Source organism: Oryzias latipes, chromosome 7 (genome assembly GCF_002234675.1).
Source record: "Oryzias latipes chromosome 7, ASM223467v1".
In the NCBI taxonomy this organism is placed as follows: domain Eukaryota; kingdom Metazoa; phylum Chordata; class Actinopteri; order Beloniformes; family Adrianichthyidae; genus Oryzias; species Oryzias latipes.
Genome location: NC_019865.2, coordinates 31011345 through 31032381, shown reverse-complemented (window position 1 = coordinate 31032381; position 21037 = coordinate 31011345). Strand labels below are relative to the sequence as shown.

General features: G+C 44.9%; 2 protein-coding genes across 4 annotated transcripts in view; one reads left to right on the top strand and one right to left on the bottom strand.

Moving 5' to 3' along the window:
• Window positions 1-11475, top strand: part of lama5 (laminin subunit alpha 5) — a 129066-nt gene extending 117591 nt beyond the window's left edge. For both annotated transcript variants that reach the window (XM_023957049.1, XM_023957048.1), the window contains exons 63-80: window positions 80-239; window positions 1994-2130; window positions 2239-2407; window positions 2720-2848; window positions 2982-3124; window positions 3246-3378; window positions 3859-4002; window positions 4095-4225; window positions 4790-4948; window positions 5995-6127; window positions 6204-6346; window positions 6447-6639; window positions 7169-7297; window positions 8292-8451; window positions 8523-8653; window positions 8738-8831; window positions 8923-9042; window positions 10937-11475. In XM_023957049.1, the coding sequence (XP_023812817.1) occupies window positions 80-239; window positions 1994-2130; window positions 2239-2407; window positions 2720-2848; window positions 2982-3124; window positions 3246-3378; window positions 3859-4002; window positions 4095-4225; window positions 4790-4948; window positions 5995-6127; window positions 6204-6346; window positions 6447-6639; window positions 7169-7297; window positions 8292-8451; window positions 8523-8653; window positions 8738-8831; window positions 8923-9042; window positions 10937-11085 (2557 nt within the window). In that variant the 3' untranslated portion in view covers window positions 11086-11475. The remainder of the gene's footprint in view (window positions 1-79; window positions 240-1993; window positions 2131-2238; window positions 2408-2719; window positions 2849-2981; window positions 3125-3245; window positions 3379-3858; window positions 4003-4094; window positions 4226-4789; window positions 4949-5994; window positions 6128-6203; window positions 6347-6446; window positions 6640-7168; window positions 7298-8291; window positions 8452-8522; window positions 8654-8737; window positions 8832-8922; window positions 9043-10936) is intronic.
• A 714-nt stretch (window positions 11476-12189) lies between these two features.
• Window positions 12190-20120, bottom strand: LOC101175629 (proteasomal ubiquitin receptor ADRM1-like). Of its 2 annotated transcripts, none has more exons than XM_011472990.3 (10): window positions 20001-20120; window positions 16964-17191; window positions 15420-15536; window positions 15076-15286; window positions 14892-14973; window positions 14664-14800; window positions 14390-14524; window positions 14155-14312; window positions 13833-13935; window positions 12190-12490 (listed from the first exon to the last, which is right to left on the bottom strand). In XM_011472990.3, the coding sequence occupies exons 2-10, from the start codon at window positions 17171-17173 to the stop codon at window positions 12402-12404; spliced, it is 1242 nt and encodes a 413-aa protein (XP_011471292.1). In that variant the 5' UTR covers window positions 17174-17191; window positions 20001-20120; the 3' UTR covers window positions 12190-12401. The 2 variants fall into 2 exon arrangements, with proteins under 2 accessions (XP_011471292.1, XP_011471293.1); XM_011472991.3 differs by having other exon boundaries at window positions 14892-14970.
• Window positions 20121-21037: the final 917 nt, after the last annotated feature.

Below are 21037 nucleotides of genomic sequence, written 5' to 3'. Positions count from 1 at the left end.
TGTCAGCAGAGCTGTTTCGGAGAAGAAGCTCGTTTTTACGTGGCATTTCATCTGTGTTTGTCTGTCTGTGTGAGTGCAGGATCCTCCAGTACGGTCAAATGTCCATGTCTTCAAAATCAGAGTTGGGGGTCCAGCAAACCATCAGAGTCAAGGCGGAGGCCAAAGGTGATGAGGGTCTGCTAAACCTGCTTACCAACGGCACTGTCTTCTATGTAGGAGGATACCCAGACACGTTCAAGGTGAGCATAAGAAAGCTGTTTGTGAGGGGAGGGGCCTTCTTTCACTGAAGTTCTTTATCGTTTGGTTTTTCTGCATTGTCAGATGTAGTTGAAGTGTTGCTCCAAATGGCAGGAAGATTCAATTGACTATCAAAGCGCTAGCTTAGGGGCCTAGTGGTCCAACGTCTACCCATGAAGCGTCAAACTCACAGTCCGGTCACACCAGGGACTCTAAACATGGGACCCGATGCTTTTAGGTCCCTGTGGCACTCTGCGTTTAGGGTTGGATTGAGGGATGGGGCTGATTTTAGATTTCTAGATGAAGAACGCGGCTGAACTGCAGCTCACCAGTCCTCCAGGGTTTGAGTCACACCTGATCAGACTTAAAGACAGGGAGAGCTTTTATTTATTTATTTTGAAAAACACTGCAAAGAAAGTCAGTGTTACTGAGAACAATTGTCTTTACCACCAAAGGAAGAGGGGCTAACGAGAAAAGATCTAGTAAACCCAAAGCCACACCTGAATCGGGACAAGTTTCTGAAGCGCCGGTCGGTCACAGCCGCCCTAACGGGTGGATACGGGCTGCCTGGGGGGGGAAAAATGAGCAAGCCTGTAAGGGGCACACAGGCAGCCCACTCGACAGGTAATAGACAACTCATTGAGCCCGTAGGGTGAAAATGTTCATGCACAGTTTTTCTACAGACAGGTGTCAGGTCAGAGTGAACACTTAGACAACACGTTAGGAGGAAGTAGGTGAGACGCAGAAATGTCATGCAAGTGCTGCACACTGCGCACGGAGCATGTTAGTGCTGTTCATGTGATAAATGTGCGCCCCTTAGGGATGCTTTGCATGCAGCCTGACTGTTAGAAATGAGGAAATTAGACATTAGTTTGTGTGGACATCCTACATGCATCCTAGGGGCACTTAACGCATCACGTGGACACCCCTTGGATTGTGCACGGTCCGTGAGGACCCAGTGCGGGCACCACACTAACAATTAGAGTGTGGTGTAAGGGCTGCGCACACACACAGCAATGGTAAGTTCCATTTTGATGATGTCCCTCAAGGTTGCCAAACAAGCCAAAAGGGAACTGCAGGACACACCGTCCCCCCCTTAAGATGCAGCCGCTCCTCTCTCTGACCCTCTACAGACCTGGACGACCCAAAAACCTGCCGGACCCACGCAGGTCAACCCCCGGACGGGTTAGTGTCTCTGAGGCTTTAGGTTAACAGCTTGTAGAACAAGAATCTTAAGCACAGTTTAGTGAGGCAGTCTTAGTTTCCACTACTGAAGAAATGAAGACAACAAATGCTCCCCTACACGACAACAATCCCTCCATCCATCTTCAGGTCCCACTGATCCCTTTTAGGGTCACGGCGCTGCTGGAGCCAATCCAGCTACTGTTGGACGTGGTGCACCCTGAACAGTGCCCCTCATGCCTACCCACACATTCACGTGGAGGCAATCTTCAATGAACCTATGAAGCCTGATTGATGGACTGTGGGAGGAAAACTGGAGTGCCCTGAGAAAACTCAACACACAAACTCCAGACAGAAAAGTCCCAGCTCTGGAACTTCTTTTGGAAGATGCACTTAGTAGACGGGCAGTGCCCTGCAGTCGGAACAGGGACTTCCAGAAAGATTCCAGATCTTGTAGTTTGAACCACAAATCATGCTCTGGTTTAAAGAGAATCCTGAACACAAGTTTAAAATATGACATCTAGTTTTGTTCATAAAAGTGCACTGTTGTAAAGTTCATCTTTTTGTCTTTCAGCCTCCACCACCGCTGAATGTCTCCTCCAACTTTAAGGGCTGCATTGAGCTGGACACTCTTAATGAGGAGGTTCTCAGTCTGTATAACTTCGAAAAGACTTTTTCACTCAACACCACAGCAGATAAACCGTGTGGAAGGTCAGTACACATTATTTTGTTTTACCTCACGTTACCGCGATCTCCCATAACTCCATGACATTCCTGCCGTTGAAAGCTCATCTGGTGGTTGGTTGTCGCTCAAAACAGGTCTAAAGCAGTGCAGACGGATCCCTGGGAGAATGACGGCACGTATTTTGACGGGGCGGGCTGGGCAGAAGTCACGCTTCAAAATGAGCTGCAGCCAAGAGGAGACAGGTTGGAGCAGGAAGTCAAAGTGGTCTCTCGTAACGGGATCCTGATCATGCTGCAAAACGGGGTAAAGCCATTCGCCATGCAGCCAGAAGCTAATGAAACATAGGACACTTCAACAGCATCACCATGCAGACATTCTGTGCATTTCTTCCTGCATCATTCTATTGGGGTTAAAACTACTGGGGAAACCTTACTTCCTTTAGTTTAATGCCATCACTTACAAAAAAGCAACATAAAGCTATAAGATTTTTAACTTGCAATACCAAACATACATTCAAAGTGTTCTTCAAATCCACATGTCCCTCACTGATGTTGTGAAGAAGCAAATGGAGTTCAGCTTGGGTGCTGACGCAGTCCTCTGTCTCTCCTCCTGCAGACTCGGTTCCTTTGTTTGGCCGTGATTCAAGGAAAGCTCAAAGTGTTCTACGATTTTAACGGTGGAATGAAGGAGTCCGTGTCCGACAAGCCGGAATATCTGCTCATTAGTGATGCTAACAACAGATATGTGAGTTGTCTGCATCCTAACTTTTGGTTGTACGGCTCACTTTAAAGCAGCTGCATGCGTGCTATTGCCCGCTTTTTACCGCTCACAGTTTGACCGCCAAATTTTTTAAAATATTTTTTGTTTTTGTGTTAAGATTGACTTGATCCTCCTGTCTGATGGGTTCGTGGTGAGGAGCAGTTACCAGATTATCTACAGGGAAAAGGGCAACTTTTTGACACCTGTGTTTGGAACCAGATATTATCTGGGCGGAGTCCCGGAGAACACGATGCCTGAGAGGTGGGCAGTCATTGTTTAGTCAGATTCAGATAAAAGATGGCTGCCAAAAGTTCAAATGAAAGGCTGTCTTGGTTAGAAGACGAAACTCTGAAGATGGTTTTATGCTGCTTTTCTTCTTCAGCTTGAGGGAGAAATTCCCACAGCAGGGCTCTGTGAAGGCCTGTTTCCGGAACGTGAAAGCCAAAAATGTTCACATTGACCTGAAGAGGATGAAGACCACTGGAGTGAGCTTTGGCTGTGACAAAGACCTGCTGGTAAGACATGAGCTTTACCATTTAAAATCTAGTTCATCCTTTTTCAATCTTTAAACCACTTTGCTCACACTTTTTTTTTATGCAAACATACATTTAACATAAATTTAAGTAGGTTTTGTGTGTTACATCCCACTCCAGGGGAGGGGGAAAAAAAGTTAAATTCTCAGGCAATAAATAACAGAAGTTAAAGGTGAAACTTAAACCAAAAGGATGCCATCAAGACAAAACCACAATAGGAGAGCTAAACACTTGCCTCCTGTTCTTAAACCCTTAAACTCTACACTGGCTGTTGGTTTAAGGCTCTGGTGATTGATTAATCATTGGGTGGACTTCTTTTACTAACCCAGCTTGGCTCACAGACCTACTGCTAGCTGGCTTTAGCTCCAAACCAAACCGCTTTGAAACAGCAATGTCTCTCGCTTCAGTCGTGTGAAATGTTTTTCAGTTTTGCCCGTGTTTGCATATCCTACCTTGTTACAGGTGGCTCGTGAGGCGTATTTTGGCGGTCAGAGCTACCTGGAAGAGGCTTCAACAAGCACCCCCTGCCTTAGAAACGACTTCTACGCCAGCTTTGGCTTCAGAACTATCCAGGCAGATGGGCTCATGTTCTTCCACAAGGATCAGGTCTGGAGCAGAACAGCAACTCTTGTTTTGGTGCCAGCAGGCCTCATAAATATTTGAGCTTCAGCTGAGTTTGTCTGAATTTGTTGCTGCAGGTCGGCACCCTCAAGGCCTTTTTGAAGGGCGGCCATGTTGTGGTGAATGACACCATAAACTACATCCGGACTCAGAAGACGTACAACGATGACAACAGCCACTACATTGCCATCTACAACAACGCCAAGGGGTAAGGAGACGTGTGCTGCAGTCCCCTCACCAGACCTTCCCACCCTGTGAAGAAACTGGATTCTCTAGAAAGGACTGTATTATGTTAGTTCGTAACCCCGTCAGTTTCTTGCACACAGAAATGAATGAATAATGACTCAGAGACAGTTACTTAGCTTTTGTGGAGGTTTTACTTCGTACAAACACGAAGGGGACAGACAGATGAACATGGTGCATTCAAAGTCCGAACCAACGAGCTCAGAGATGGATTTTGTATATAAAGCCTGCATTTGCATATTCAGAAGATCGTCCGATAGACCCTGTGTGAAAATCACGCCCCCAGGTTGCTGCTGGAAAGAAGCTCTAAGGCTCAGCAGATCACACATGCACAGAAAAAGGGAGTATGAGAATAAACTCTGAGAACAATAGCTTGGCTGTGCTTTCTTCAAATGTAATATAATTTTGAGATGACAATACATGCTCAGTGAATTAAGTTTAAACCATTAGTGTAATAAAAGTTAAAGGCAGTTTCTAACTATTCTTCAACACACCCCTTTGGTTGACTTTCTGCCCGCTACCTCCTCAGGATGCGCATCTTAATGGACGATGTGCTGGAGCCAGGAAGCAAAGGAGACGCCACAGAGAAAGGAACGGCAGTCTCAGGATCATCTACCTTCTTAGGAGGAAAGCCTGACGCAGGCCTCAGCAACCTCACCGGATGCCTCAGCAATGTTTTTATCAAGAGGTAATCATCTGCAAACGAGTTTGTCTATAAGGTGCATTTAAAGTGCTCTATTGACCAAAGGACATGCAAAAATGAGAAGAAAAAAAACTTTGTCTGGTATCACTAAGTAAAAATGTCTCCCCTTTTTACTTTATCAATATTTATATAGCTTTGATTGATTGATATATTTTATTTTTTTCCACACAGAATCAAAAAGTGCTGTACTGCGATGAATCTTTTGTGCAATTCATATTAATTAATAATGAATTAATGAATCAAATTAATCTTTTTTTATTCACAATTATTTTTAACCTAATAATTGTTGTGAAAGGCTTTGTTTGGAGGTATTTTCATTAAAAATTTGGGACATTGTGGCACAGTAACAGATCAAATTCCAGCAAAAAACTGACTTCTCACCGCGGTTCGTCGAACTGACGACTGTAAAGCAAAGAATGAATGGGGCTGTGTATGTTTAGATTTGGAGTGAAAACCTCCTTCCATCAGCAAGGGCAATGAAGATGAAACATGGCTGGGTCTTTCACCATGACAACCATCCCAAACACACTGTTGCCCGGGTAACGAAGGAGTGGGGCTTCATAAGAAGCATTTCAAGGTCCTGAAGTGGCCTAGCCAGTCTCCAGATCTCAACCCCATAGACAATCTTTGGAGGGAGTTGAAAGTCTGTGTTGTCCAGCGACAGCCCCAAAAACATCTCTGCTCTAGAGGAGATCTGCATGGAGGAATGGACCAAAATACCAACAACAGTTTGGGAAAACCTTGTGAAGACTTACAGAAAATGTTTGACTGCTATCAATGCCAACAAAGGGTTTATAACAAAGTACTGAGTTGAACTTTTCTTATTGACCAAATACTCATTTTCCACCACAGTTTACAAAGAAATTCTTTGTAAATTCTAATTCTAGACAGTGATTTTTTTTTTCTTTATTTCTTTTTTCTTCTTCTCATTTTGTCTCTCATAAGTGATGAAAATTACAGGCCACTCATCTTTTAAGTGGAGCTTGGACAAAAACGTTTTCGCCCACTGTATGTCTGCTTCTCATCTTCAGGGAGAACGTTGAAGAGAAGGTTCTGGACCTGCTGAAGGTCAAAGAAAATGTAAATGTTCCTTTTGAATGTCCTGCATCCAAGACGCCTCAGCAGATCGTCGCTGCGCAGCCAAAACAAAGCAGAAAAATGAAGGTACTCATCCTCACGATGCCACAATCAAAGAACAAAGCCAGGATTGGCTTGTGACACTCTGCTCACGTCTCCTCAGGGCAGGCAAAGGAAGCTATCAGGATCTCTCCATCAAGGCACCAGTGAGTCCTGCCAGCAGGTCCAGCCTGTCTCTGAAAGTGGAGCAACACACTTCAGTGGCTCAGCTCACAGTTACCAGAGATATGACTCCATCTCCAGCTTGTGAGTGTAAACACAGGTCCACAGCACAAAGGGGACCCCGATCATCGCTGCATGCACTGGAATTCAATGAGGCTTAATGAAAGCCGTGGCTTTTTTGCAGAAACCATTTCTCCATGGAGCTGAAAATCAACTCTTCTGATGGCCTCGTCCTCCTGGCTGATGGCAGGCGACACAGCGGGGCAGTGATGTCCCTCAGCGTCCTTAAAGGTCACCTGCTTCTTTTAGTAGACGGGCCAAAGGGGAGGGACAGCCTTCGACCCAAAAAGAAGTACAATGACAACCAGTGGCACACGGTAAGGTCACGCACACATCGGGCCCCAGCCTTTTGTAAAGAATGTTTTTTCCACTTTTTACCGGATATAACGAAATGTCTTGGACTTAAAATCTGGATTTGCTGTGGTCAACTTCAAGCCGTTAGAAAAAACGAGCATGAATGAGAACCTTCACTGATTTTAAGGAATAAAACTTTGAAAGGGGTATCCATACACAGACATGTCTTATGATTACATTACTGAAGAGACAACAAAAGATCTCTCACAGTTTCTGTCAGAGAGGAGTCCAATGTTCAGCAGCTTTAGGTTCCAAAGGCATGCGAAGCCCTTTGACTTGTCTAGCATCTGCCTTTTTCTTTAACACAAGTAGTTTGGTTGCTCCGCCCATGTTGAAGCAGGTCTCCTCTGATTGGAAAGAAACCTTTCTGTCCTGCTGGTTCTCCGTTCTGTGCCCTGTCTGTGGTCCCAGATGAGCCCAGTGGAGTCCTGGAACTCTCTGCACTGCAGAGCTGCAGCAGGTGTTCACGGGTGTGTCTTTGTGTCCTCCCAGGTCTTCGTAAAGCATGAAGGGCAGAAGGTCAGCCTGATTGTGGATGGCATCAATGCTCGATCTATGAGGCAGCCTGGGACTCGCATTACCGGACCTCTCTATATCGGTGGGGCGCCACATTCAGTGAAGGTAATGTAGACTTCCTGACACAGCAACATTTCTGAACCTATGCTTTATGGCTTTTTCATGTTTTCTGCTGCTTTCAATGTAAACCCATGAGGATGTAAAGTGTGGAACCTCAGATTGGTTCTGGTTTTACGGCTCAGCCTCTGCATGCCGTCATGAACCAAATCCTACATGAAAACAGTTTGCAGCTGTTGCCTTCCATTGGACTGGGCCAATAGCCTTGCACTGAATTTCCAACTCTGATATTTGACTATATGAGTATTGCTGCATCAACCTGGAACATGCAAATGCGACGGAGCTCACTCTTGATTCCAAATTTACCGGCAGGGTGGACAGAATTTTGGCGGGTTTGGTTTTGGTGGGTCCTTATTGAAGCATGTCTCAGCAGTGGCATGCGGTTAGGAGAGGAAGGTGAGCCAGTGTCTCACCTGCTATCCATCCTCACCAATGTGAGGAACAAATAATAAAATAAAAAGGTCTCCACCAATACGATTAATTTGAAGGACTTTTAACCGTGTTTTGCCTCAGAACTGCTGTATTTTACATGTTTTCTCACGCAGGCTCCAACGTGAAGCAGCACATACAGTACAGCCTCAATATTTGAACTCATGACCATCTAGTCTCCGGACGCACACTCTCCCACAGGGCCACTGAGCTGGTCTAGGGTTTTGAAAAAGGGATTTAAAATCAAGAAGAATCTGCTGCAAAAAGCAGGTGTAGTCATGGCCGGAGCCACAAAAATCCAATCTAACTAAGCCCTGAAGATGAAAATCATAAAGAGGAAATGAGAAATGGGTCATTAAAGAATCAATTCCAAGATTTTTAAATGAGCAAACATAAGACAGAATGGTGGGATCTGAATTTCAGCTGCAGCTTTGATGCTGCCAGCTCGGAGACATGAGGATTTAGAGCTGTGATGTCATCGCTGCATCTGCGGATGCAGCGATGACATCACATCTCTCCATGAGTGTGAATGACTGTGTGTTGCTAACCGTAGGGCCTGGACTCTGCTGGCTTCGTTGGCTGTGTCCGGGATCTGAGACTGAACAACGCCCACGTTGGAAACCCGGCATACAGCCAGGGGACCATTCCCTGCTTCCAGAACCTTCTCCAACCAGGAGTCTACTTTTCTGGAGAGGGCGGTCATGTCAAGATAGGTAGGGTGTCTCCCTCAGCGTGATGGAGCTGTGTTGTTCGTCCTGTGTCAAAACTGCCCCACTTCCTGCAGACGAATCTTTGGTTTTGGATCGGGATGTCGAGATCCAGCTTGAGGTTCGGCCCGTTTTTGACTCGGGACTGCTGATGCACGCTGAAACGTCAGCTGACCTACAACTAAGCGTGATCCTTGTTGAAGGAAAGGTGGGATGAGGTTTTCACTCGGTCACTAAAAAAAAAAACATGACAATTATGAGAACCCTAATGTGAGCCTGGTCTCTGCTGAAGGTGACGGCTTCTGTAACCAGCGGCGAACGTAAATTCTCCACGTCTGTCACTCCCGTGGACCCTCTGTGTGACGGACAATGGCACACTGTCAGCGGTGAGCTCATGTCAAAAAGCTGCTGCCCCAGCGGGGAAAGTGAAGCTCTCTAGGCCGGACTGTAACGCATCACCTTGTCTTGTTTCTGCAGTGGTCAAAAAGAATAAGAGTTTGAAGCTGCTGGTGGATGGAGTCGGCACGCACAGGGTGGGCCCCAAACAGAGCCGCTCTGCAGGGGCCAACGCAGCGTTTTACCTGGGAGGTGTGCAGGGTGAGCTCAGTGTTGTCCTCTCCAGCTTTCATATTGCTATCCCTCAGCAAACGAGCCCAGTGTCAGGACTGAACCACAACCCTTCAGTTAAATGTCATATCACATAAGGTCTCAGGCACATTTACCCGTTCAGGGGTGGACTCGGACGGGCGCTGTGGGGTCGTCAGGGTCCCTAGACGGTTGTAGAGAGGAGTGCAGGTGTGTCTTGCGTTTCTTTTGAGGCTCGTACGGCCACATTGAGGGACATCATGAAAATGGAAAGTACCATAGTAATGTGATAAGTGTGTGGTGAAGTATTTGTAGGAATAATGCAATTTGCACACACTTTAGACGCGGGGTGATGCTGTCGTAAGTGGTTAGTAAGGTGTGAGCACTGGTTCCTTGCTGACTGCACACAAATGCTGCAGCACCGTAATGCGCCTGATCAGTGTGGGAGTAATGAATTCCAAAGAAATGACTGTAATTCAATTACTTTAGTCAGTAACGGAGTAACGTAATGAATAACTGCTCTTATGTCAGTCATTTACTTACGTTTACTAGACTACAGAAAGCCTCATGACTCCATTCCTCACATGTTGGTGCTGTGAAACCAAAGGAGACCAACCAATGAATCAAAAGTGTGTAAACAGTTGGCTCTGTCATTGTCTCTTAGTTAAATGAAGTGAGATGAACTGCTTTCCACTGCCCTAGTGTCAATGAGCAACCTTCTACGCTCTATGTGGTCTACTATACATTGTACATTTTCTCATGTTCATGTGGTAAAATAATGAGATGGTGCTAAAAACCTGATTGTTCTTGTTGTAACCTCCAGGTTTTTAACTGGGGAATTTTACAAGGGCATCTTGTTTTTGCTTTAGTCCTTTGAGGATTTGTATGTGAGTGGAAAAAAGCTAAAGTAACGAGTTCTAAACTACTTTTTAAATTAGGGAACGAGTAAATAAAGTAATAAATTACTCTTTATAAGTATTTTAAAGTAGTTTCCTCTTTTTGAACAGTCAGCCTGCTCGCACAGAGAACGCACTGATCACTTGATCAGCAGGAACAGGCTCCATGTGCAGTTTGCAGGATTTAAAGGGGATTGAAAAGATGACAATCCTCACCTACTTGACCCTTTTTCTTACCCATGCATGTGAAGCGTCCGCTATGACCCGTCGTCCGCAGCATGCTCATGGAAGTGCTTGAGCATGTTCTCTCTAGGGACACATCGACTTTGACATTTAGTGCAGACCACCTGCATGCCGCGCACACATTTTCCCCCCACAGACAGCGCTGCCACTTCCGAAGCCGAGTGATGCTGAGAAACATTTAAAAATCCCAAGATGAATATTTGAACACATCAAAATCATCTTCACCGTTCTGCAGAGCCTTCAGGAGGCTGCAGCTGGTCCTCCAGCTTCAGATCCTTTTAGTAAAGTACTAAGCTGGTGTCTTTGACCATCCTTTGACCAGAGAGATCAGTCAAACTGAAACATTGCAGCAGACAGGAAGCTTTACCGTCCTCAGGCTGTTATACCTTTGCAGTGGATGTTTTCTGTAAGACTTATTCTCTCCTCTTATCGAGTTTTTAATTCTTTAAATGTAAAGAGGTGATGATGTAACACAGCAAGTCAGTTTGATGGACTTAGAACTCTGTATTCTGCCTGGCAACTGGGTCATTTGTGGCTCTTTCAGTATTTTTAAGAATTCAAGTCCACCTCCAGCTTTTGTACATTACTTACTTCTGCTTTTATTATATTTGCCTTTTTCTTTATGCATTTTTACTAACAAATTGCAACCATTGAATGCAATCTTTTAATGTTGTGTTTCAACAGCTTCTGCTTTCAGAATTCCCATTTGAGCTATTCCAGTTCATTGAGCAGTTTCTTTCTAGTTAATTGTTCCTTCTGTTCACCAGGTGGCGCTAAAGGGCCTAGGCTGCCTGACGGGCTGCCAGCCTTCAGAGGCTGTGTCCGCAGGGTGACAGTCAACCACAGAGCCGTCACGCTGTCCAGGCCGCTGTCTGTGCACGGACCTGTGGGAACACGAGGCTGTCCCCACATGTAGATCCAGGCTGAGCCTCCTCCACAAACACATCCACTAGAGATGCAGTTTGGAGAGTTTCCAGGGAGGCCGATCCTCCATGGTGGAGATGTGTCAGGCATGTTCGGGATTAAAGATCCTCCTAGAAACAAGAACACGACCTTTGACATGAGCAGCTCCACACACAGAAGCCTTCTTCTTCTTACATTCCTTAACTACAGAATGCTGGTGGTGGGTATCATGCTACTGTAGCTAATTTAAGTTAGGACGTCATATTTATTATATACAGTATGTATTTCTTTTAGAAAAGGTGTTTTCACATTTGTCATTACTGTGTGCTCCATGGCTGACAGACATCTGTACACTGACACTAGAGCTTTTTCTTCTGGACAATAAAGACATTCTCTAAAACGGGCCTCGTGTTTGTGAAGGAGATGTTAAAACATTAAAGCAAAGGTGGGCACTGGGAACAGGAACGGACGTTTTCTGTTCAGGTGGGCCCTTGTGCCATCCTATGGGGTCAGGATGACCCGATCCTTACACTGATGTGTTCTCCCTACCATGAAAAGGTGGAAAGATTTCATGTAATCCATGGACACCAGTGAAGATCAAAAGGGTCAGCGCACTGTCTTGTGGGGTCCAGATAACCCCACTCCCCAGGTTAACGTGGCTCGGGTAGCACTAGGGTTAAGTTACCGGCTGAGTAGCTCGGTTGGTAAGGTGAGAGGCTACCATGCAGGAATCCATGGTTCGATGCCCGGAGGGGAAGAAACAATGGTACTGGGGGCAATTACCATATCAATGGTGAGCAGCAGAACATCACTCAGTGAGGGTCCTTAGGCAAGACCCTTAACGCTACCACCTCCCGAGCGCAGGGGATGGGTCAAATGCGGAGAAGAATTTCCCCATTGAGGGATAAATAAAGTATCTGAAAAAAAAAAAGTGATGACAGACTTTCTTCTGATCTACCTTCACATGAGGCAAAAACACCTTAGCAGTAGGTTTCAGTAAAGTCGTGAGATCTAGATTTATAAAAGTGCTTCATTAAATTATTTATTCAAAGATGGCTGCTGGTACCCTCTATTTTCAGTTTATTCTTTTTGCATGTATGCTGTGGAGTTTGGAATCATTGAATCAACAAATGTTTTTTATTTTCATGGTGAAGTTTTATAAAGATAGACAACAGAATAACAAAGAACCCTTGAGGTTTGATCTGAGTGGAGAGGCTGGCGGACAGGAACAGCAGCAGCGCTCCTGAACGGGAAAACGGCCTAAGGCATCGGAAAGGCTAAGACAAACGCTAAGGGTTTGCAACACTTCCTGGGGGAGGGGTTGACACTTTAATCCAGACTCATGTCTTCATCATCTTCTTTCTTCTCTTTGGAGTCTCCTTTGCTGGCCTGCATGGCTCTGGCAAACGCTTCCACATCTGACAAAAAAAAGAAAAACATTTTCTTCCTCTTTGCTCCCATTTCCTGGAAGCTCCAACCTCAGCATCATCACTGTTCCTCATCTCAAACATCTCCATCTGCTTCCCTGCATTGACCTCCAGAACATCTACATGATCTGTTCCTCTGATGGATTCATTCCTGATCCATTCTGGTCCCAATGAGAACCTCAGCATCTTCATCTCTGCCTCCTGTCTCTGCATCAGGTCATCAGAGTCTTTAAACCAACAACATGGCTGCTCTCACCACAGTCTTCTTCACCTTTCCCTTCATTCTTGATGACACTCTATAGTCACACATCACACCTGAAACCTTCCTCCACCTGTTCCAAAATGTCCCCAGATTTAATGTTACTGCACTGTTCTGTTAGTAATACATTTTTCGCTTTGGGTTGAATAATATATTAGCAATAGTTTACAACAGTTTGTGTTGGTATCATGACTTTGTTTTTTTAAATGTAATTTATTGAATCACATATGAATCCATCCATTCATTTCCTAAAATAGCACAAGGGTTAAAAGCTGTCGGTCTTTTTCACCTGAACACGTTTCCGTTTTTTTTTTTAAAAAACTAAAGAAAATTATTCAAAGAAAAACTGGGTTTGTTCTGAAAATATTTGAATCCACTGAACTGTTTGGAGTGAAATAAATGGTTTAATTAAAGATAAAATGAGGCAATCCCATTTACAGAATAAAAGCTCCATATTGTTCCTAACCCTTTTGGCAAACTAAACAATGATTAAAACACTTAAGTTTTTTTTTTAAATGTTGATTTTGCATGATACAGGCTCTTTAAAGCCACATACCAATCTTTTTTGTTCCTCACCATCAAAGTCATCCTCACACCACCATCCAATGCTCTCTCTCCCCAACATTCACTGCATAATCAACTTCCAGCTTCAGACTCCTCATTCAGTTTTATTTATATAGCCCAATATTACAACAGTCATCTCAATGGGCTTCAAAGCGGATCACACAGGAGATCAGCTTTTCTACATGTCAATGTAACCTCAAGTTTTCCTGTCAGAGTTCCTACAGTCAACATTTCTACTCCAAGTCCTTCACTCTCGTCTTTCCTCATCTTTCTCTGCTGAAAAACAAATCTTCCTCTTCCACCAACATTTCTCCAATTTCCACCAGAACCCTGTGGGTCCACAGCAGCGGTTTTGGTCGTCGTTAGCCCGGCCAATGACTGATCAGCTAGGAAGATTCTGTTGGCGACTGATTTGTCACGTTTACCCAAACGTCTCACACTTCGACTGCACACAGAGGTAAAAACTGAGCTGCTCCTTTCAGCCTGCAGACGTGTGGCGTTCAGCCTTACCTCCACGGTTAGCGGCGTCTACAGCTTCTGCTGGCAAACCGAACTGACTCATGAGGGGGCCGAGCTGTCCGGAGGCCAAGGCGCTGCTGAACATGCTCATTGACTGCAGGGAGAGACGAGGTCAGCAGGCGCAGCAGTCACAACGTGCCAGTGTTAGTTCTACTAGTTAGTCGTATTACTGAACAGGTCCGCAGCACAAAGCATGAATTGAGCTCCAACTAAAACTGTCTTCTTTTTATTTTCAGTTTAAAGGTCTCTCTGTCTAATATCAACACTCTTCAGAATAAAAGCATCCATTTCTGTTCCAAAGACTTCCTCTTACCTGCTGGAACTGAGGTGAGGTAAGCGTGTTCTGAATCTCCTCGGCACTCTGAGGTAGACTCTCTCCACTGGGGAGGAAGGGCAGGAGTCTCTGCTGGACTGCAGCGTTGCTCAGGATGGGAGCCATCATCTCTGGGGTGCAAACACTTGCTAGGTCCACTGCAGGAGACAGAAACAGGTCTGAGAAGGTAAACATCAGTTCATCACAGCTCTACATTCGGTAGCAGGCTGCACACCTGTGGCCCCCTGAGCGGCAGCAGAAGCTGGGACATTCATGGTAGCAAGGATGTTCTGAAGGTCACTGAGCTGGATGGGCTGGTGGGCTGAGGGGCTGCCAGCTGAGGCGGAGGTCACCGGAGTCTGAGCCGAGGCTGTGAAGTCACAAACGAGGAGCAAACTTCTACATCAACCGTCTCTGCACAGACACCCACTGTGTGCGCGGCCACCGGCAGCAGAATTATTGGACATTTCTTTAGCTTGGTTCTCAGCAGCAGAGCTTTGTGGTTGTACCTGGCGTGGAGGGAGCAGCAACAGCAGGAGAAGGAGCAGAAGCAGCAGGAGCTGCAGGGGTGGAGGGGGTCTGAGCAGAACTCGGTCTGGAGGCTCCACCAGATGAAGGAGCGGCTGCTGAGGATTGGCTACGAGTGCTGACACGAAGTACAGCAGAAACACAGAAAATGTGAAAGTCAGCCTTCTGACATCGGTCTTATGTGTGCATGTGTGCATGAACAAGCTCACTTAGATGAGGAGCTGCTGGATGCCGGACTCCCACTGCCCAGGAGGTTGGCAAGGCCTGGACCCGCTAAGGCTCCCAGGCCTCCTTACACAAACAGCAAAGGCATTAAAGAGGAGTCGGAGCCGAGCAGACGACGGGCTCGGGCTCATTTTCATGAGGAGTGAGCAAACTGGAGGAACTGCTCACCAAGACCGCCCAGTCCTGTTGGTCCAATCAGCTGCATCAGCTGGTTGTGGCTCATGTTTCCCAGCAGGTTTTGAAGGCCCCCCTCCCCACCCAGTGCAGACAGCTCGTGGCCACTCCCACTTCCGCTGCCAGGGGCTCCAGGAATTGGAGGGTTGTTAAGGTACTCGTTGACCTTCCGACAATACTCATCGTCTTTGTCAGATTTTGGCTCCTGATGAAAATCAGAAACTCTGGAATCATTTGAAGCCATCACAGATATTAAAATTTGCCATCCAAACAGAAAACACGGGTAGCGGCTTTACATTGCCAGGAAATTGAAGAGCGCAGCAGTGTGGTTTTCAAACCTGCATCCAGAAGAACAGCCTCTTAGATCCAGCCTTAAACTTCAACACATAGACACGTCCCGTGGTGCACTGGTTCACCTTCTTAAATTCACAGTCATCAGGAAAGATGATCAGGTCCTGTGGGAGGTCAGACACACGTCTAAGAAGGCTTTTCTGCTCGCAAAATAAAGTCTTGGTGGTGGAAACTCATGTGGTTGGAATAATGAACCTCACAGGAAGTACAGAATGATAAGGGAAGAGGTCTTTTGTCACTATCCACATGACATGAACAACAAGATTGAAGCAGTCACCATATCTGAGCAAACGATGACAATAGAAGAAAATAGGAACATGTCTGCTGTGTGCAGTAAGCCATTTGATAGTAGAGAGGTAAGGAAGGTGAAGATAAAAAAGCTAAATACACGCATGATTAACCGCACATTTATCGTCATCATGGTATCAGGCCATTGCGGTATGCTTACCACAAAAGGAAGCATAAATGGCAACAAGTGCTCTCCTAATATGGTTACACAAATGCTAAACTCTCTTTGTAGTTTGAAGTAACAAAATTAAATCTAGCTCTTTGTGTCATTGACCAATCAACTGCAGCCCTCGAATGTTAGATGCCCGCCTTCTACATAACTGCTAGTACTTTTTTTTTTACCGACACAGACCTGTAATGGTTCAGAGCAACACCTCGGAGGATGTGCTTGTCCCGAGAAAAAAAAAGCCTGTGGGTTATTTGGAGGTACTTTGGTTTCAGGACAGGCGACGTTCTCTGTACCAACCACCTTTGGAAACACCAGCAATCTCCACCATCACCTTCAATACAACCACGAAGATCTGTTTAAAGAGTTCATGACCAATAAGGAGAGCAGAACACCGGCTGCTAACCCCAAGAAAAAGAAGAGCACAGCAGTCTAACAGACGTTCGTATTGCAGAGTTTTGCAAGTGGAACAACAAAGAAACAACAGGTGCCATTTCCCATTTTTTGGCAAAGGACATGATGCCCATAAATACAGTGAGCCGACGGGGCTTTGTCAATTAGATGATAAAAATGGACCGGGTATAACAAATCCCGTCACGAAATTGACAATTCGCCACGCCACAAATGTACGAAACGTGCCGCTAGACAGTTACGTCTAAATTGAGCCAAGCCAGATTTTTTGTAAGTACCACAGACCTGTGGTACCCACACAACTGAACTGTATTTGAGTTTTACTGTGCATTTTCTCACTGCAGACTTTGAATTAAAAACATGCTGTCTGGAGGCCGTGTGTTTCCCAGAGTCGCATACCAGTGAAAACATAGCGCAAAACAAATGGTAAAGTCACATAGTTGTTGTTGTGCTGAAAAGATTGATACTAAACCACTTTTAAGATGGAACTACCGCGGAAAACTCTAAAATTAACAAAAACGATCACTCATACCGTAGACTACTAGGGGTTAGTTTGGAAACTGAAGCAGCCACGATAAACAGCCCTGACACGGAGGCCAACAACAGTTTGATCCACAAAGAGATCATTGGAGTCTATTCTTTTAGAATGGATGCCCCGTTACTCACATCATCAACATTCCCGGTGGTCCTGTCCTTCCAGCAGAAATGAATCAGGGAGTCATCAGACTGCTGGATGTACACGCTGCCCTTGCGTTTGTCGGGTGTAACGGTGTTTCCCTTGAGGGTCATTTTACCAGCGCGAAACTCCACCAGATATTTACTGGAGGTTCCTCTGGATCCGCTCACCAAGCTTGGAAAGAGAGCGCCTGACGACATTTTCTTCAGATCAGGACCCTGAAAGGAAATACAAAAATTACTTTTCCAGAATGAAAGAAAATCTTCTTTCACCTGAAATACCACGTTATGCTGTTTTGGGATTAAACTTGCTTATCTTTGGGAAACGTCTCCCAGTTTACAGCTCCATGTAAATCACAAACCCTCATTAATAAACTATCACTCATTAACACTACTCATCAAAGTACCGCGTTTTTGTTTAAGGTAACACGCCGATCCTATGATCCATTTTCAATTGTTCTTAGTGCATATTTTAATTAGGATTACGCTGTTTTAGTTTTTTTTAAGTATCGTTTTCTAGGACGTAGTTTCTGCAGAGCAGCAGGAGTTCATCAGAAAGGTGCCTGAGTTGTGGGCGGGACTGTGGGCGTGGAGCAACCCTTCCAACCTACCCCTCCCGGTCGCTGAGAGCTCAGGGGCCTCATTTATAAAACTTTGCGTAGGATTTGCGTCAGAAGTGGCGTACGGATGAAACATAGGACGTGCGTACGCACAGAAATATTCGGATTTATAAAAACGTGCGCACGCAGATTTTTCCCTTAATAAATCACAACCGATTCTAAATGCAGCGCATACGCCCATAGTTGCCCATAAATAGCCCGTGAAACGCCCACAAATGAATATTCATTGATTGCGAAACCATGGCAAACACAGAGAGGAAATCAAAAAAACGTAACTTCACTCGATGTGAAGTAGAAGTTATCGTTGGCGAGGTGGAAAAGAGGAGAAAAATGTTGTCTGGAGAGCACAGTGTGGGCATTACTAATGCCAAAAAGGCACGTGAGTGGCAAACGGTGGCAGACGCCGTAATGCTGTAGTGCATCGGGGGGGGACCGGAGCGCCAGATGCACCGGGTGACACGCGTGGTTCCTCCGAGTGCTCCTCTGTAACGCCGGGCCCAAAAGCCCGCAGAGGTCCAACAGTACGGCTGGAGTAAGTCGGAATCGGCTCATAAGCCAGTCGTCCTCGTTTGCCAGCAAGTCTTCTTGCTGTCTAAAGATGTGTTCACTCTGAATTCTTCCATTTGCCACATCTTCTAAGAGCGCAAGATCAGCCATTGTGCGTCATTACGCATTGTGATGGGGCATTTTATTTCCATCCATTTAGTTACATCTGACAAGCTACAGATGTCGGTAATAATCGACGTGGAAATGGGAAATTGATCAGCGCACATACGTCATACATTGTTTTATCAGAAATAAAACAAACTAAAGGCATATGCATGAAAACCATAATTCCATAGCTTATGAAGAAATGTTTACTATGAAAACAACTTTCCCCAGTGGACAATTAATATGTCCGTCTGTCTGTCTGTCTGATTGCACCTATATCGTCTCCGCCAGACGGACACATTAACGAGAATATCAGTTTTGTACATTATTTCGTTCTGTTAACTTTATTATTTATGAGGATGAATTGCACTACATGCCAATATTGCAGAACATGTTTCACTTTTCTTTTTGCAAATAAGTGTTCATTTGAATTTCTGTTGTAATTTTCGTTTGATTTCTTTTTGTTCGTTTCACTGCTGATCGATCAAACGGGTGTTCGTGTAGGCTGTTAATTGTAAGACTTGCTTTGTGAAGTCTTCATGTTATTTCTGAGAGGCAGTATTGTCATTTTAGTATTGTCATTTTCACTTTCACGTGTTTCTTCCATCTGCCGACGGTGTCGCCGTTTCTCATTTCACCCGTTTTTGTGCGTACGCCTGGGTCAGAGCTTGCGTGAAGGACCGCACATTTTCCCGTCAAGTTTGCTTTTTATAAATCTCAACTATTGCGTAGAGAGTGGCGTACGCCTTCTTTTGTGCGTACGCAACGTTTATAAATGAGGCCCCAGAGCAGGGAGCTTGTCGTCCATACATTGACTGAATATGAGAAATGGAGAGAATGACCCCTCCCCCCTGGAGTTCCAAACAGGGAGTACCTGCGGGCTCCAGGAAGTGGTAGGGGTGTGGACATCCAACAAGCTCCCTCCTGATTGGAGAGGTGGTTGCTATAGAAACGGTGGCTCATACCAACTTGGACAAATCACTGCTTAGTGAGGACTTCTGGTTCCAACATGGCGACTACCGTCTTGTGAAAAACTGGTGACTGGATTGGCTCATTTGTTTGGAGCTGGAAGTAAGTCATTTTCTATGTGTGACGTCACATGTGATCCTTCCTGTTCGCTATACAGTCAATGGTCCCGCCTAGTATATTTTCTACGTCTCAAATAAACTATTTTTCAAATGGCATTTTGTCTGCTACTGACACGCAATTATTTGAATAAAGAAATCGTCAGAAACACCAGTTTAATCTGAATTGTCTTTGTATACAATACAATCCATCAGAGAAGGAACGTGTTAAATTAAAAACACCATTTTCATCAGGGTGGCAAAATATAAATGTTGTTTAGACATCTCGCAACCCGTTTAGGGACATGTAAACTGCACGCCACCAATAACTAAACCGTCTGTCAATTTTTCCTTTCGATCCAATCCATCCGTCGGTAAACTGACGGTAAACTTCAACAGGCCCTGATGGATTGAGCGTATTATTGTTATTTTTTTTGCTACTTTCGTTAAAGATTTCGTAGATTGATAGCGGAGGGCCTTAGCGTCCATGATGTTTGAATTTCATGTCAGAGAGATTTTAAACTCTTTTAAACGTGCTGTGGATGCTAATGTTAGCCGATGACGCGGCTAAAGTGCGGGGAGTGAAGTCCTTCCTGACTTTTCCTTTAAATGCGGGCATAAAATACTTCACGGTATTTCGTTTGAACTCGTTAATGTGACATACATACATGTCCACTAGTAAAAGTTAAATACCTGAAATCTTGCAGTTGATGATCTGTTCGTTTTCTGACAAAACCACTAATCCTCTTTTCAGTTTTGAAGTTCTACTTCCTGTCTCCACCTCGTCTGTCTTCTTCGTAATGAGTACGGTTAGCGGCCGTGAAGCGTTACTCCAAGCGTTACTCCACCTAGTGGTGAGGAGGGGTAACTGCTCGGGTAAAGTGTCAGGGTGGGGTTCCTGATTGGGATCGTTTCTTTGGACAGGAATCAACCTGCTCCCCTTTTTGTAGAGATGTGGTCAGAGAAAGTCCTCAAAAGCATTAAGTTAAGGGCTCAGAGCTCACACGTGCATGGGTCACATCTAGTTTCTGAGAGAAGGTTTACAAACACACATGGCAGTGACATGTGTAATGCAGTGAGGTTTGTGACTGGTGAGATACTCATTAATTGTAAATGAAGTCTAGTAATTGTGGAAGAAAATCTCTGTGACTTTGGAATAAAAATACTCCTTCTGGTTTAAGATGCATTTTAAAACTCTTTAAGCGTTGACGCGTGAAGCCCTCAAAGACCCACTCCAATGAAAATTCTTTTTTTTTGTGTGTTTTTGACATGTTCTTGTAGTATTTTCTGATGATGGAGGACATGTTTAAAGAAAATTAAGATTAACACTGCATTTCTAAGCATTTTATACAAATCAATGTGAATCAGGGGTAAATAAAAAGGAAAGTACTATGATAGACATTGTAGTTAAGTACAATGCTCTGCTCCATTCTGATGCATCCAACTTGCAGAAACACTCACTGGTCACTTTATCAGATCCACCTTGCTTTAGAACCAGGTTGGATTCCTTTTGCTTTCAGAACTGCCTTAACCCTTTGTGGCACAGATTCAACAAGGTACTGGAAACATTCCTCAGAGAGTTTGGTCCACATTGATATGACAGCATCACACAGTAGCTGCAGATTTGTCTGCTAAACATCCATGATGCTGATCTCCTGTTCCACCACATCCCAAAGGTTCTCTGTTGGATTGAGATCTGGTGACTGTGGAGATCATTTAAGAAACCAGTC

Bases quoted from the DNA above. Each gene is read 5' to 3' on its own strand.
- LOC101175629 (XM_011472990.3), bottom strand. From the start codon at position 17,173: ATGTCGTCAGGCGCTCTCTTTCCAAGCTTGGTGAGCGGATCCAGAGGA. The intron at 15,287-15,419 runs GTTTGAAAACCA...GATTTTCATCAG, and splicing joins GGCTGTTCTTCTGGATGCAG to GAGCCAAAATCTGACAAAGA. The intron at 14,525-14,663 runs GTACAACCACAA...GTGACTTCACAG, and splicing joins TGCTGCTCCCTCCACGCCAG to CCTCGGCTCAGACTCCGGTG.